Below are 15164 nucleotides of genomic sequence, written 5' to 3' on the forward strand. Positions count from 1 at the left end.
CACACATCTATATATATCTATACACCCCCCCCGGTATATACCGTATACTCCTCACACATCTATATATATCTATACACCCCCCCCCCCCCGGTCTATTACAGTATACTCCTCACACATCTATATATACTATACACCCCCCCTGGTATATACCGTATACTCTCACACATCTATATATATCTATACACCCCCCCGTATATACCGTATACTCCTCACACATCTATATATATCTATACACCCCCCCCGGTATATACCGTATACTCCTCACACATCTATATATATCTATACACCCCCCCCCCCCCGGGGTATATACCGTATACTCCTCACACATCTATATATATCTATACAACCCCCCGGTATATAACCGTATACTCCTCACACATCTATATATATCTATACACCCCCCGGTATATACTGTATACTCCTCACACATCTATATATATCTATACACCCCCCCTGGTATATACCGTATACTCCTCACACATCTATATATATCTATACACCCCCCGGTATATACCGTATACTCCTCACACATCTATATATATCTATACACCCCCCCGGTATATACCGTATACTCTCTCACACATCTATATATATCTATACACCCCCCGGTATATACCGTATACTCCTCACACATCTATATATATCTATACCACCCCCCCCCCCCCCCCGGTAAATACCGTATACTCCTCACACATCTATATATCTATACACCCCCCGGTATATACCGTATACTCCTCACACATCTATATATATATCTATACACCCCCCCTGGTATATACCGTATACTCCTCCACACATCTGTATATATCTATACACCCCCGGTATATACCGTTTACTCCTCACACATCTGTATATATCTATACACGGTATATACCGTATACTCCTCACACATCTGTATATATCTATACACCCCCCCGGTATATACCGTAACTCCTCACACATCTGTATATATCTATACACCCCCCCCCGGTATATACCGTATACTCCTCACACATCTATATATATCTATACACCCCCCCCCGGTATATACCGTATACTCCTCACACATCTATATATATATATCTATACCGCCCCCCGGTATATACCGTATACCTCCTCACACATCTATATATATCTATACACCCCCCCCTGGTATATACCGTATACTCCTCACACATCTGTATATATCTATACACCCCCCCCCCCCCCCCCCCGGTATATACCGTATACTCCTCACACATCTATATATATCTATACACCCCCCCTGGTATATACCGTATACTCCTCACACATCTGTATATATCTATACACCCCCCCCCCCCCCCCCGGTATATACCGTATACTCCTCACACATCTATATATATCTATACACCCCCCCCGGTATATACCGTATACTCTCACACATCTATATATATCTATACACCCCCCTGGTATATACCGTATACTCCTCACACCATCTGTATATATCTATACACCCCCCCCCGGTATATACCGTATACTCCTCACACATCTATATATATCTATACACCCCCCGGTATATACCGTATACTCCTCACACATCTGTATATATCTATACACCCCCCCCCCCCCGGTATATACCGTATACTCCTCACACATCTATATATATCTATACACCCCCCCGGTATATACCGTATACTCCTCACACATCTATATATATCTATACACCCCCCCGGTATATACCGTATACTCCTCACACATCTATATATATCTATACACCCCCCCGGTATATATCGTATACTCCTCACACATCTATATATATCTATACACCCCCCCGGTATATACCGTATACTCCTCACACATCTATATATATCTATACACCCCCTCGGTATATACCGTATACTCCTCACACATCTATATATATCTATACACCCCCTCGGTATATACCGTATACTCCTCACACATCTATATATATCTATACACCCCCTCGGTATATACCGTATACTCCTCACACATCTATATATATCTATACACCCCCTCGGTATATACCGTATACTCCTCACACATCTATATATATCTATACACCCCCTCGGTATATACCGTATACTCCTCACACATCTATATATATCTATATACCCCCACCCCCCCCCGGTATATACTGTATACTCCTCACACATATATTTCTATATACCCCCCCCCCCGGTATATACCGTATACTCCTCACACATCTCTATACACCCCCCCGGTATATACCATATACTCCTCACACATACAATACAGACCAAAAGTTTGGACACACCTTCTCATTTTAAGATTTTTCTTTATTTTCATGACTGAAAATTGTACATTCACACTGAAGGCATCAAAACTATGAATTAACACATGTGGAATTATATACTTAACAAAAAAGTGTGAAACAACTGAAAATATGTCTTATATTCTAGGTTCTTCAAAGTAGCCACCTTTTGCTTTGATGACTGCTTTGCACACTCTTGGCATTCTCTTGATGAGCTTCAAGAGGTAGTCACCGGAAATGGTCTTCACTTCACAGGTGTGCCCTGTCAGGTTTAATAAGTGGGATTTCTTGCCTTATAAATGGGGTTGGGACCATCAGTTGTGTTGTGCAGAAGTCTGGTGGATACACAGCTGATAGTCCTACTGAATAGACTGTTAGAATTTGTATTATGGCAAGAAAAAAGCAGCTAAGTAAAGAAAAACGAGTGGCCATCATTACTTTAAGAAATGAAGGTCAGTCAGTCTGAAAAATTGGGCAAACTTTGAAAGTGTCCCCAAGTGCAGTTGTAAAAACCATCAAGCGCTTCAAAGAAACTGGCTCACATGAGGACCGCCCCAGGAAAGGAAGATCAAGAGTCACCTCTGCTTCTGAGGATAAGTTTATCCAAGTCACCAGCCTCAGAAATCGCAGGTTAACAGCAGCTCAGATTAGAGACCAGGTCAATGCCACACAGAGTTCTAGCAGCAGACACATCTCTCCAACAACTGTTAAGAGGAGACTTTGTGCAGCAGGCCTTCATGGTAAAAAAGCTGCTAGGAAACCACTGCTAAGGACAGGCAACAAGCAGAAGAGACTTGTTTGGGCTAAAGAACACAAGGAATGGACATTAGACCAGTGGAAATCTGTGCTTTGGTCTGATGAGTCCAAATTTGAGATCTTTGGTTTCAACCACCGTGTCTTTGTGAGACGCAGAAAAGGTGAACGGATGGACTCTACATGCCTGGTTCCCACCGTGAAGCATGGAGGAGGAGGAGTGATGGTGTGGGGGGGCTTTGCTGGTGACACTGTTGGGGATTTATTCAAAATTGAAGGCATACTGAACCAGCATGGCTACCACAGCATCTTGCAGCGGCATGCTATTCCATCCGGTTTGCGTTTAGTTGGACCATAATTTACTGTTCAACAGGACAGTGACCCCAAACACACCTCCAGGCTGTGTAAGGGCTATTTGACCAAGAAGGAGAGTGATGGGGTGCTACACCAGATGACCTGGCCTCCACAGTCACCAGACCTGAACCCAATCGAGATGGTTTGGGGTGAGCTGGACCGCAGAGTGAAGGCATAAGGGCCAACAAGTGCTAAGCATCTCTGGGAACTCCTTCAAGATTGTTGGAAGACCATTTCCGGTGACTACCTCTTGAAGCTCATCAAGAGAATGCCAAGAGTGTGCAAAGCAGTCATCAAAGCAAAAGGTGGCTACTGTGAAGAACCTAGAATATAAGACATATTTTCAGTTGTTTCACACTTTTTTGTTAAGTATATAATGTCACATGTGTTAATTCATAGTTTTGATGCCTTCAGTGTGAATGTACAATTTTCATAGTCATGAAAATACAGAAACATCTTTAAATTAGGTGTGTCCAAACTTTTGGTCTGTCTGTCTGTATATGTATATATATATATATATATATATATATATATATATATATATATATATATATATATATATATATATATATATATATATATTTATTATATTATATGCGCACACACACACACGCTCCTCACGCACATCTATATATATATATCTATACACCCCCCGGTATATACCGTATACTCCTCACACATCTATATATATCTATGCACCCCCTGGTATATACTGTATATTCCTCACACATATATATTTATCTATACACCCCCTGGTATATACTATATATTCCTCACACATATATATATCTATACACCCCCTGGTATATACTATATATTCCTCACACACATATATGTATATACCGTATACTCCTTTATATATACATACCCCCGGTATATACTGCATTATATACATACGAAGAAAAATATGCTTTACCCCTAAGATAGTCAACACATGCTCATATATTGCGGTATTACTCCAGCGCTTTCGGCACCTGTTTTGTAGATGTCAGATGTGCCAGTCATGAGGAATCTATTGTAGAGGTCATATGCAAATCAGGCTGGAAGTGCACAGGGGGAGGGGCATGTGCAGCTATACTTGCTTCTGATGTCACCATGGGGGAGGGGCTGTATTGTTACTAGCGCAGGTCCAGAAGCAAAGGAATAGAAGTGAAATCCAGCGACTGGACAGATGATGGGAGTTGTCGGCTTTCTGCGGGTGACATGCAGAATACACAGCTCGTGCCGGATATTGCCGCATCCGTTGCCGCCATTACCCCCTGCAGGTTGGGGTACGCAGCTCCGCCGCTCTGAGCCAGTCATTTCCTTCTCTTACATTGTCGTCTTTCTTCCCGGCAGTCCGCTCCTTCGGGACAGAGGACCGACCTACAGACCGGCCGATTCCCCCCCGAGATGAAGTGTTTGAGTACATCATATTCCGGGGGAGCGACATCAAGGACCTTACGGTGTGTGAGCCCCCAAAACCTCAGTGCTCCTTGCCTCAAGACCCCGCAATAGTCCAGGTAGGTGTTTCCTTCCCTCATCCTTTTACAAAGCTTGTCGAGTTTTACTGATTTGTGGCCGCTCTACTTGTGTTCATTTTGCCTGCAGCACCCCTACAGGAGGTAAGTGGCATTACAGGGACAGCTCCACGTTTGTGTAGTCCTCGACTAAGGTTCCATAAAAATGTCTAGACACAGACAATCCCTTTAAGGCTATGTGCCCACGATGCAGAAATGCTCAGGATTTTTTCCTGAGCGTTTCTGCATCTCCCTGGCAGAAAAAAACGCATGCGGATTGTGCATGCGGATTGTACATGCGTTTTTCCTGCCAGGGACAAGCTCATGTGAAGCGTTCTTCACATGCATTTCCGCATGCGGGTTGACAAGCACTTTCCAAGTGATTTTAGCATCACTTGGAAAGTGCTTGTTAACTTGGTCACACTATATAAATCCATGCAAACTGCATGTATTTATATAGTGTGACCCGAGAGAATGTCAAAAAATAAAAAATAAATCTATACTTACCCTTTGATGGCCCCCGGTGTCTTGCTGCTCTCCATTCTCCCTTGCCGGCAGCGGTACACTGAAGGACCTGCCGACATCAGCGTCACGTGACCCGTCGCATGACTATGACGTCAGCACAGATCCTTCAGTCCATCGTGAACTGCCAGCATGCGAGGAGGAGCGCATCGGGGGCCACCAGAAGGTAAGTATATATTTATTTTATTTTTTTTTTCACAGTTTCTATGGTACCCGGGTCTAGATGAGTCTCCTCTCCTCCAGACCCGGGTACCATCCGCACATTGGAAAGCATGGAATGCGCATCTACATATACAGTGATGCGTAATCCATGCGTTCTAATGCAAGTCAATGGTGGCGTAGACGCAGCACTTCCGCAAAATAATTGGTAATGCTGCGTTTTTTTCCGCAGTGATCCGCAGCGGAAATTTCCGCAGCTTGTGTACAGCACTTGCGGATTATCATTGGGGAACATGGCAAGCGTTTTTTTTTTTTTTAAGCGTTTTTGCAGCTGCGGAAATTCTTAAACGCATCGTGGGCAATACAGCCTTAGAGATCACAAAACAAAGCCGGGTATATAAACCACATGAACTAATGCTCTGAATGCTCAAACCTAGGGCTGCTCAGACCGACCCTGCACTGAATATGGGGAACCGAAGACTCCCAGCATGGATGACTGTTTGCAAATGATGCCGTTTTTGCAAGATCGCTTATTATACCAAAACAAACAAATCTGGGGATTGTCAGGGTTCCAAAAATCAGCACGTTATCCCCTAATTTGTCCTGTGCTCGGGGGATGACTTTGTGTTTTCTCTTCAGTCGTCTCTAGGATCTACGTCGGCATCTTCATTCCAGACTGTAGGCTCCTACGCTCCGTTCAGCAGGATGCCGGCGTACAGTCAGTTCAGCGCCAGCTCTCTAGTGCCCCAGCAGTTTGGATCTGGAGTTGGTAAGTTTTTTTAATGTAAAACGCTAGCAGAATAGTGAGTGCCGCTCTGGAGTATAATACAGGATGTAACTCAGGATCAGTAATGTATGTACACAGTGACTGCACCAGCAGAATAGTGAGTGCAGCTCTGGAGTATAATACAGGATGTAACTCAGGATCAGTAATGTAATGTATGTACACAGTGACTGCACCAGCAGAATAGTGAGCGCAGCTCTGGAGTATAATACAGGATGTAACTCAGGATCAGTAATGTAATGTATGTACACAGTGACTGCACCAGCAGAATAGTGAGTACAGCTCTGGAGTATAATACAGGATGTAACTCAGGATCAGTAATGTATGTACACAACATACAATATTTTTACATTTACTGACATTTTTCATCATCAGTTATCTGGTTATTTTTGTAATTCTTTTTATCTTTATTTCCTTTTCCTTCCAGCAGGGAACACTTTGACCTCATTTGGGGCAGAAAACGCATCTGGCGCTCCTCTACCCCCATCCACCGCTGTGGGTTCTTCATTTAATCAAGAAACAAAGACTCTGAAAACGCAGTTATCTCAAGGTAACGTCCATCACACCTGCATTCACTGGTGCAGTCACCAGATAGAAGTGACCGGCGTCAGTGTAATCCTTGTCGTGTATGAAGAGGGGGCGCTTCTGTCACTTTCCTTGCTTGGTTTTATTCTCTATGAAAGCTCCTTCCTTTCTATTAGCTATTTGGATTTATTTCTACAATTTACAGAACGCTCGGGGTAAAATGTTTTTCTGTTTTGTGTGCACCTGGCGTGATTCTGCTCTATGGGAACCTGTGCGTCTCGGCTGACTGTCGTCCTCTTCTGTTTAGGGATGACAAGCCCCTCGCTAGATCCCTTACGGAAGAGCCCTACTCTTGAACAAGGCGTCCAGACAGCACCCGCCGCTCCGGCTCCTGCGGCAGCGGGCACCGGCAGGCGAAGTCCTGCACTTTCTAGATCTTTGCCATCCACAAGCCACAAGACATTAGAGAGTCTAGAGCAAAGAAAAGGTGAGAAAAATGCTGACTAATTGCAGGGTTTACCCGTCTCATCGTGCTCAGACCTCCTTCATGCCGCCTTGTATTTTGCAGTTGATGCGCACAAGTCAAGACCTGAAATGGATCTGCTCAGGATCGACAAACAGGACCCCAACAAGAGACACTCCGGTATGTATGCCATGGGGGGCTGCGGAGCATGAGAATGGAGACATCGGTGACATGATTCCCAGAAGTCGGACCCCCCCCCCCTCCAAATCATAAAGTGATGACATCTGTCTCTTTAACTTTTCCAGCACCTCTGGGTGGACCTCAGCCCAGAAGAGGACGCGGCGGTCACCGGGGCGGCCGAGGAAGATTTAACGTAAGACGAGACGGACCGATGAAGTTCGAGAAAGATTTTGACTTTGAAAGTGCAAATGCACAATTCAACAAAGAGGAAATCGACAGGGAATTTCACAATAAGTTAAAAATTAAAGGTGAGAGGTTTTCAGCTGCTGCTTTTTGTGTATCTGTTCCTTTAAAGACAACTTTGTATGGTGTCTGTCCCAGATTTTTTATTTTTTTTTTGTCTGTATTTGGGATGGATCTGTTCCTTATTCTGGCAATTCTCTTCCAGACGATAAACCTGAGAAGCCAGTGAACGGGGAAGATAAAGCCGACTCTGGGGTGGACACTCAGAACAGCGAAGGAAACGCCGAGGAGGAGGAAGCGCCGACGAGCTGTTACTACGACAAAACCAAATCATTCTTCGACAACATCTCCTGTGACGATAACAGGTACAACTACTGCACCCATCGACTCTCTGCGTGGCACTTTCACATTTGCATCAGAAGATCAGTGCTTGCTCTAATCCAGGGGAATGTCGGGGTGACTTCCCTAAGATTGTCGTCCTGTTTCTGGTTTGGATTGAGACATGCTGGTTTCTTCTTTTTTGCATTTCTCATTCATTTCTAACTTTAATTTGGGGAAAAAAATTTCTCCCCCATTTCAGAGATCGAAGACCCACGTGGGCAGAGGAAAGGCGGATCAATGCAGAGACATTTGGACTTCCTCTACGTTCCAACAGAGGCCGCGGGGGCTACAGAGGTAGAGGCGGCGGAGGGGGAATGGGTTACCGCGGAGGCAGAGGCCGCGGAGGCGAGAGGAGAGGCGGTCCCCCAGGAAGCAATTACGGGCCTCCCCGAGGTTTCCGCGGCGGATACAGAGGAGGACGCGGAGGAAGAGAGTTTTCAGACTATGAATACAGGGTAAGATCAACACGAGAACCTGAGAAAAGCGCAGATTAAAAGTATCGGACTGAAACCTAGAGATGATTCAAGGACCCTTAGCAGTTGGCCGGTAGTCCAGTGAACCGGGTCTTCTCTTGATTAGCCGGCCTGGTGTGACGCACATGAGACGTGTCTCTATGCCGCCCAATCAGAGGAGCCGGGATGCCGGTAGTTATATGGGATTGTAATGTCGTCAGATCGACCCTGAGAAGTTAGGAGCCGCTCGGCTCTGCTCCTTTTACTAATATTACTTTCCCATTTAGTTTTCCTGTATGCCAGGCTGCGCAGGGAAAGACCCGCGGGGTAACACGGAGCAAAGGCAATGCAGCCTTACATTTATTATGGTCTGAACCACCATTAATAAATAACATCATCGTTGGGATGATGTTACCACTGTAACAGCTGGAACAGCCCCTTTACCTCTGCTGTTACTTTTCTATCTACAAATTTCGCAACTTAATTTATTTTTAATTTTCTCTTGCAGAAAGACAACAAAGTGGCCGCCTAATCCAGGAAGGAGGGTGTTTGTTATTTTTTTTTCCTTTTTTTTTTTTCTTTTGTCAGTCTGGAGAACTTGTGTTCGGTCTTTTGTGAAGAATGACATTTATCTTGCTGTATATTTTGTCACCAGCACTGGGGGGGGGAGGGGAAAGGGGATTTTGACTACGTAACGATATGTGTCTTCAGTGCAGCGGGGTCCCGACAGAAACCCTTGTTTCTCTTTTTTGTTTTTTTTTATACACTCGGGAGTTCCCTGCAACACTAAAGTACAATAAACGGGTGGCAGAAAAAAAAAACAGCAAAAAATCTTCTCATTTGTTCAGCATTATTGAAACAGAAGACTGAAGTCGGACACGACGCGGGACGGGAGCTCTGATCCTTTTTTTTTTTCTTGCAGTTTTGCAGTTTACCCTGTCAGGTTTTGAAGAGTTGAGTTTTTTTATATTGAGGTCCCTGCTGCCCCTTCTTCTTGCCTCAGATTCTGGATAGCAGCACATTTAGTCGGGTGTAGTACAGGGAGATACCGTTTTTCTTAGGCAAAGGACACTTTTTTTTATATAGTTGTGAAATTGAGTTGATCCCCACTGCCAAAGAAACCCCCCACCTCCCCCGAGCTTTGTAAAGACGACAACCTTTGTATCTGGCGCATCGAATGGCGTGTTCATCATCTCATTGTGGCGGGTTTTATTTTATTCTTTGCTTCTATGAGATTTCCACTAGATGTAAAGTTTTTTTTCTATAGGCAGAGATAAAAAAAAAAAATGCATATTTTGACATTCAACTTTCTGACCAGCTGATGACCAGCCTATCAGCTTTATGGTTCACAATCTGCTAATCTGTAATTCTACTTTTTAATCTTTTAATTTTTACTTCTCCGTTCACATACAGACCTGCGTTCAGACTTCTGCAGGTCGGCCTTTGGAAATAAAACTGCAGGTTTCTTGCCTGAATGCTGCTTTGGATGTGAGTAGAGAATGTGATCAATACCAGATAAGCAAATCATTTGTGCAAATTTAATGGATGAGGTCACAAACCCGCCGCTCATGCTCAGCCGTGTGAGTGTGAACAGTCTTGTGGTTTTTTTTGTGACCATAGAACTGCCACGCACCCCCTTCCCTAAACTATTCCAAAAAAAAAGCGGCTAGTAAGTCAGCTACTTTGATGATAGCCCCCGCGGCTTCCTCTGCTGTTTTTAGGGTCACTTTATTTTTTTACAAAACAAGAAGTCTGGCCGAGGCCGTGGGTTTTACTACCCCCGTTTTGAAAGCCCCTTGAAATGCTTTTTTGCATTGTAGCCCAAAGACGAGAGAAATCTTAAGAGTAGAGACGACTAATCCTGAAGGGGAGACATGCCGCACAGTCGTTATATGGCCTCTTACCCCCCTGCACCTGTGACTACTGCAAAAAGGGATCCAAAGATGTCATAGGGGTTTGTTTGTGTTTTTTTTTTTAAACTAGACCTTTTGCTTTACTTCTATTTTTTTCATGTGTTAAAACTTGTTTAAGCGGTAGCGCAGGCTCCACCACCATAATTTATTGGCCTCTCCTGACGGCCACGTCACAGCCTGCAGTGCAGTCAGTCAGGAAGATCGGTCACGTTAGGCCCGGTTAGACGTTATTTACTCTAGTCACAGCCAGAGCTGCATAGTGTTGTCTCTGAATTGAAGGTTTTATTCCCACCCACCACTAATGGCTGGAGTGGGACATACCGTGGTCTGTGTGAACACTGGGGCAGCTGTAAGATGTGCCGTTCTGCAACCTGTGTTCAATTTTTGAATGCACTTTGTATGTGACTAGAGTAAAGCCATGTTCATACATGAAAAACAACAACTTTTTATTGTCTTTTTGCAATAGCCTGCACTGGAATACGCAATAGCGATCCGCTCAGATTGTGGCTTTTTCTTGCAAAAAGTTCAAAGCATCTCCAGACATTCAATGGGAATAAGTGTTCATGAAATCGCATCCACTTTGCTGGAGCTATATGGGAAAAAAATCCAGCGTTTAACTTGTTTTGTGACCATTAGGCTGTGTTCACACAACTCCTATGTAAAGCTACAGTTTTTGTCCTTTTCTACTTTTTATCATAGGGGTTCCTTTGGTGAAGAAAAGCTAACTATTACAAAATTTGATTGTGTGGGTCCGACATAGAGGTCAGCCGATGGGGGCACTGCTATAATAGAGCGGCATTGTGCATGCCTGTAACCCCCCCCACACCCCATTCCGAAAAAGCCGACTGAACGCGGCGCCATAGGGAATGAATGGAGCAGAAAGGCTGAACGCGGCGCCATAGGGAGTGAATGGAGCAGAAAGGCTGAACGCGGCGCCATAGGGAGTGAATGGAGCAGAAAGGCTGAACGCGGCGCCATAGGGAGTGAATGGAGCAGAAAGGCTGAACGCGGCGCCATAGGGAGTGAATGGAGCAGAAAGGCTGAACGCGGCGCCATAGGGAGTGAATGGAGCAGAAAGGCTGAACGCGGCGCCATAGGGAGTGAATGGAGCAGAAAGGCTGAACGCGGCGCCATAGGGAGTGAATGGAGCAGAAAGGCTGAACGCGGCGCCATAGGGAGTGAATGGAGCAGAAAGGCTGAACGCGGCGCCATAGGGAGTGAATGGAGCAGAAAGGCTGAACGCGGCGCCATAGGGAGTGAATGGAGCAGAAAGGCTGAACGCGGCGCCATAGGGAGTGAATGGAGCAGAAAGGCTGAACGCGGCGCCATAGGGAGTGAATGGAGCAGAAAGGCTGAACGCGGCGCCATAGGGAGTGAATGGAGCAGAAAGGCTGAACGCGGCGCCATAGGGAGTGAATGGAGCAGAAAGGCTGAACGCGGCGCCATAGGGAGTGAATGGAGCAGAAAGGCTGAACGCGGCGCCATAGGGAGTGAATGGAGCAGAAAGGCTGAACGCGGCGCCATAGGGAGTGAATGGAGCAGAAAGGCTGAACGCGGCGCCATAGGGAGTGAATGGAGCAGAAAGGCTGAACGCGGCGCCATAGGGAGTGAATGGAGCAGAAAGGCTGAACGCGGCGCCATAGGGAGTGAATGGAGCAGAAAGGCTGAACGCGGCGCCATAGGGAGTGAATGGAGCAGAAAGGCTGAACGCGGCGCCATAGGGAGTGAATGGAGCAGAAAGGCTGAACGCGGCGCCATAGGGAGTGAATGGAGCAGAAAGGCTGAACGCGGCGCCATAGGGAGTGAATGGAGCAGAAAGGCTGAACGCGGCGCCATAGGGAGTGAATGGAGCAGAAAGGCTGAACGCGGCGCCATAGGGAGTGAATGGAGCAGAAAGGCTGAACGCGGCGCCATAGGGAGTGAATGGAGCAGAAAGGCTGAACGCGGCGCCATAGGGAGTGAATGGAGCAGAAAGGCTGAACGCGGCGCCATAGGGAGTGAATGGAGCAGAAAGGCTGAACGCGGCGCCATAGGGAGTGAATGGAGCAGAAAGGCTGAACGCGGCGCCATAGGGAGTGAATGGAGCAGAAAGGCTGAACGCGGCGCCATAGGGAGTGAATGGAGCAGAAAGGCTGAACGCGGCGCCATAGGGAGTGAATGGAGCAGAAAGGCTGAACGCGGCGCCATAGGGAGTGAATGGAGCAGAAAGGCTGAACGCGGCGCCATAGGGAGTGAATGGAGCAGAAAGGCCGAACGCGGCGCCATAGGGAGTGAATGGAGCAGAAAGGCCGAACGCGGCGCCATAGGGAGTGAATGGAGCAGAAAGGCCGAACGCGGCGCCATAGGGAGTGAATGGAGCAGAAAGGCCGAACGCGGCGCCATAGGGAGTGAATGGAGTAGCAGTCTGGCGTACACACTTACATGCGCCCCCCCTTATGCTGTCCCAATACTCGGATCCCCACAATCCGCTTCTGCAGTTATGTCCGCCTCTTCCAGTGCAGCCTGAATGCAGAACTTATGACATTAGTAGGTGTAAACGCCTTCTTGTGGTCTCGTTCACCTCCCTATATAGTGGCCAGCATTCATTTACAAGATGGCAGCACCCTGCGATGGTTCTACCAGAGGGTCCTGGCTTGGGGTGGAAAGGGCACAGATATGGCACTTTATGGTAAAAAAAATTTATCTCTAAATAGCACTTGCTAGGAGGGCCCTTCTTCCTGGCGAAGACAGCCATACTTGGCCTCTGTTGTAGTTTCAGTACGGCTACAATCAACAACTCCCAGCATGCCAGTTGTACTTGGCTGCCCTCCTATCCATGTCTGCTGTGACAGTACACAGTAGCTGAATATGGCTGCCTGCACTTTCCTGAATTGCAGGATACGTCTGTCCTTGTAGAACAGATAAGTCCTGGGGAAAAATACAACCCTGTCCATGCCTCATACTGGTTCACCTCAGGGGGGCGCTAATGTGCAGCTACAGAAGGTGACTCTGCATTCAGTCCTATCTGCGCTGTATTTATAACTGAATATTGGGACATATCTTGATGTGAAGGACGGGTTCAGAGTGTCCATGTGCGGTGCTACATGGCATCACTGGCTGCAAACATGGTGTGACATGATGTACTGGTGACTGTGGCCGGGGGGGGTAATGCACAAACTGGGGGGCGACGCTCTATTCATTGCATATTACTGAAGTGTGGATGACGGATCAGGGTTATATATATATATTTTTTTTTGTACCTGTACAAAGGACAATATTGTAATTGTTTTGGAGAACAAAACCCTGCAAATGTTTTTATTCTAAGGCAGAATAAAAGTTCAAATAAAAAAATAAAGTTTTTGTGTCTTGGTTTCGCTTATTGGTTTATAAAAGTGAGAAACACATTCCTGGGGCAGTCGTAAATCATGAAAAGTTTGGGCAGTCAGTCTGTACAAGGACAAAAATACACTTCTGTGAACCCGGCCTAAGGCTGTGTGCCCACGATGCGTTCTTTAAGCGTTTCTGCAGCGGCAATTAAACTCTTGGTAGAAGGTCGGCCATGTTCCCCAATGATAATCCGCATGTGCTGTGTACATGCTGCGGAAATTTCCGCTGCGGATCATCATTGCGGAATTCCAAGTGATGCTAAAATCGCTTGTCAACCGGCATGTGGAAATGCCAGTGAAGAACGCTGTACAATCCGCATGTCCCTGGCAGGAAAACGCATGTACAAATATCCTGCAATAAGACTAACGAGCGCTCAACAAGGTAATACTGCTCGGCTGCCGGGCTCTGCGCTCCAGGGACGTGACAAGGTGACGTCTCCATTTCCACAAGTTTTGGGACCCTTGTTCTAGAGACTTTTGTCATATTCTGTCAGCAAAAAAATGACTGTTCAAACCAAGCAGACAGTCAATGCACCCTTGGCTGGCCACAGGGAGGCTGGATATCTCCCTGCATGTATGGAGACAGACACTCCTGCTACTCTGTTGCAACAGAGCACTCTCTAAGCGGCTATTTAACCCTTTACATCCAGAGATGGCCTTGACTGTGGTGTCTAAATCTGAGAGGAAGAGTCCAGCTCTACAAAACTCCTTATTGTTTACTTCGTCCACCCCAGCCCTAAAAAAATAACAGCTTGTGTATTCTGTACTAAACAATGAAGAAAAAAAAAAAAACCCCACCCTGAAACCCAAAATCCATCTGCATCCCACATGATCAGTAGAGGGGGCACTTTAGCTGAGTGGGGTCTGGGGTGGTGATGTATCTCCTCCAGCAGCAGCTGCTCTCATACAACGGCCACTTACACACGATCACGGTCCAATCTTCACCACGCTGTGCCCAAGTTCTTTTTCTGCCTTATAGTCTTAGACAGGTTCATGAATTTGGTGTAAAATAAAAAAACAAAAACTATATTTTTTTTCTCCCTCAAGTTTTTGGTGTTTTTTTTTTTTTTCCTTTGCACTTTATCCTTCTGTCAGTCCTCCCCTGCTCTGTCCCCCCTTTCTCCCTCCCTTCACCGAAAACCATCTGTGTAAATAAAAAAAAACTTCAAAAGGTGGAAAAAGAAAGTACACATGAACCAGGAGCGAGGAGTTCCGCTATCAGCCAGTGCATGCTGGGAGTTGTAGTTTTGCCGGAGCGTCACCTGACACTTCCGCTCCGGGGTCTTTGTAGTTTCTTCCTTTGTAGTTTGCCGCTTTCGCTGTGATAAGTGATTGGGC

The 15164-nt window shown here is 46.0% G+C and overlaps 1 protein-coding gene across 1 annotated transcript in view; it reads left to right on the plus strand.

Annotated features, from left to right (window-relative positions):
* Positions 1–13795, plus strand: part of LSM14A (LSM14A mRNA processing body assembly factor) — a 17973-nt gene extending 4178 nt beyond the window's left edge. Inside the window, exons 2-10 of the mRNA XM_073659777.1 lie at positions 4679–4842; positions 6160–6289; positions 6732–6854; positions 7137–7316; positions 7398–7472; positions 7598–7780; positions 7921–8080; positions 8296–8551; positions 9057–13795. Coding sequence (XP_073515878.1) covers positions 4679–4842; positions 6160–6289; positions 6732–6854; positions 7137–7316; positions 7398–7472; positions 7598–7780; positions 7921–8080; positions 8296–8551; positions 9057–9080 — 1295 coding nt within the window. The 3' untranslated portion in view covers positions 9081–13795. The remainder of the gene's footprint in view (positions 1–4678; positions 4843–6159; positions 6290–6731; positions 6855–7136; positions 7317–7397; positions 7473–7597; positions 7781–7920; positions 8081–8295; positions 8552–9056) is intronic.
* Positions 13796–15164: the final 1369 nt, after the last annotated feature.

This window comes from Phyllobates terribilis, unplaced genomic scaffold (assembly GCF_046119375.1).
Source record: "Phyllobates terribilis strain yellow unplaced genomic scaffold, ASM4611937v1 Scaffold_14__1_contigs__length_39327217, whole genome shotgun sequence".
In the NCBI taxonomy this organism is placed as follows: Eukaryota; Metazoa; Chordata; class Amphibia; order Anura; family Dendrobatidae; genus Phyllobates; species Phyllobates terribilis.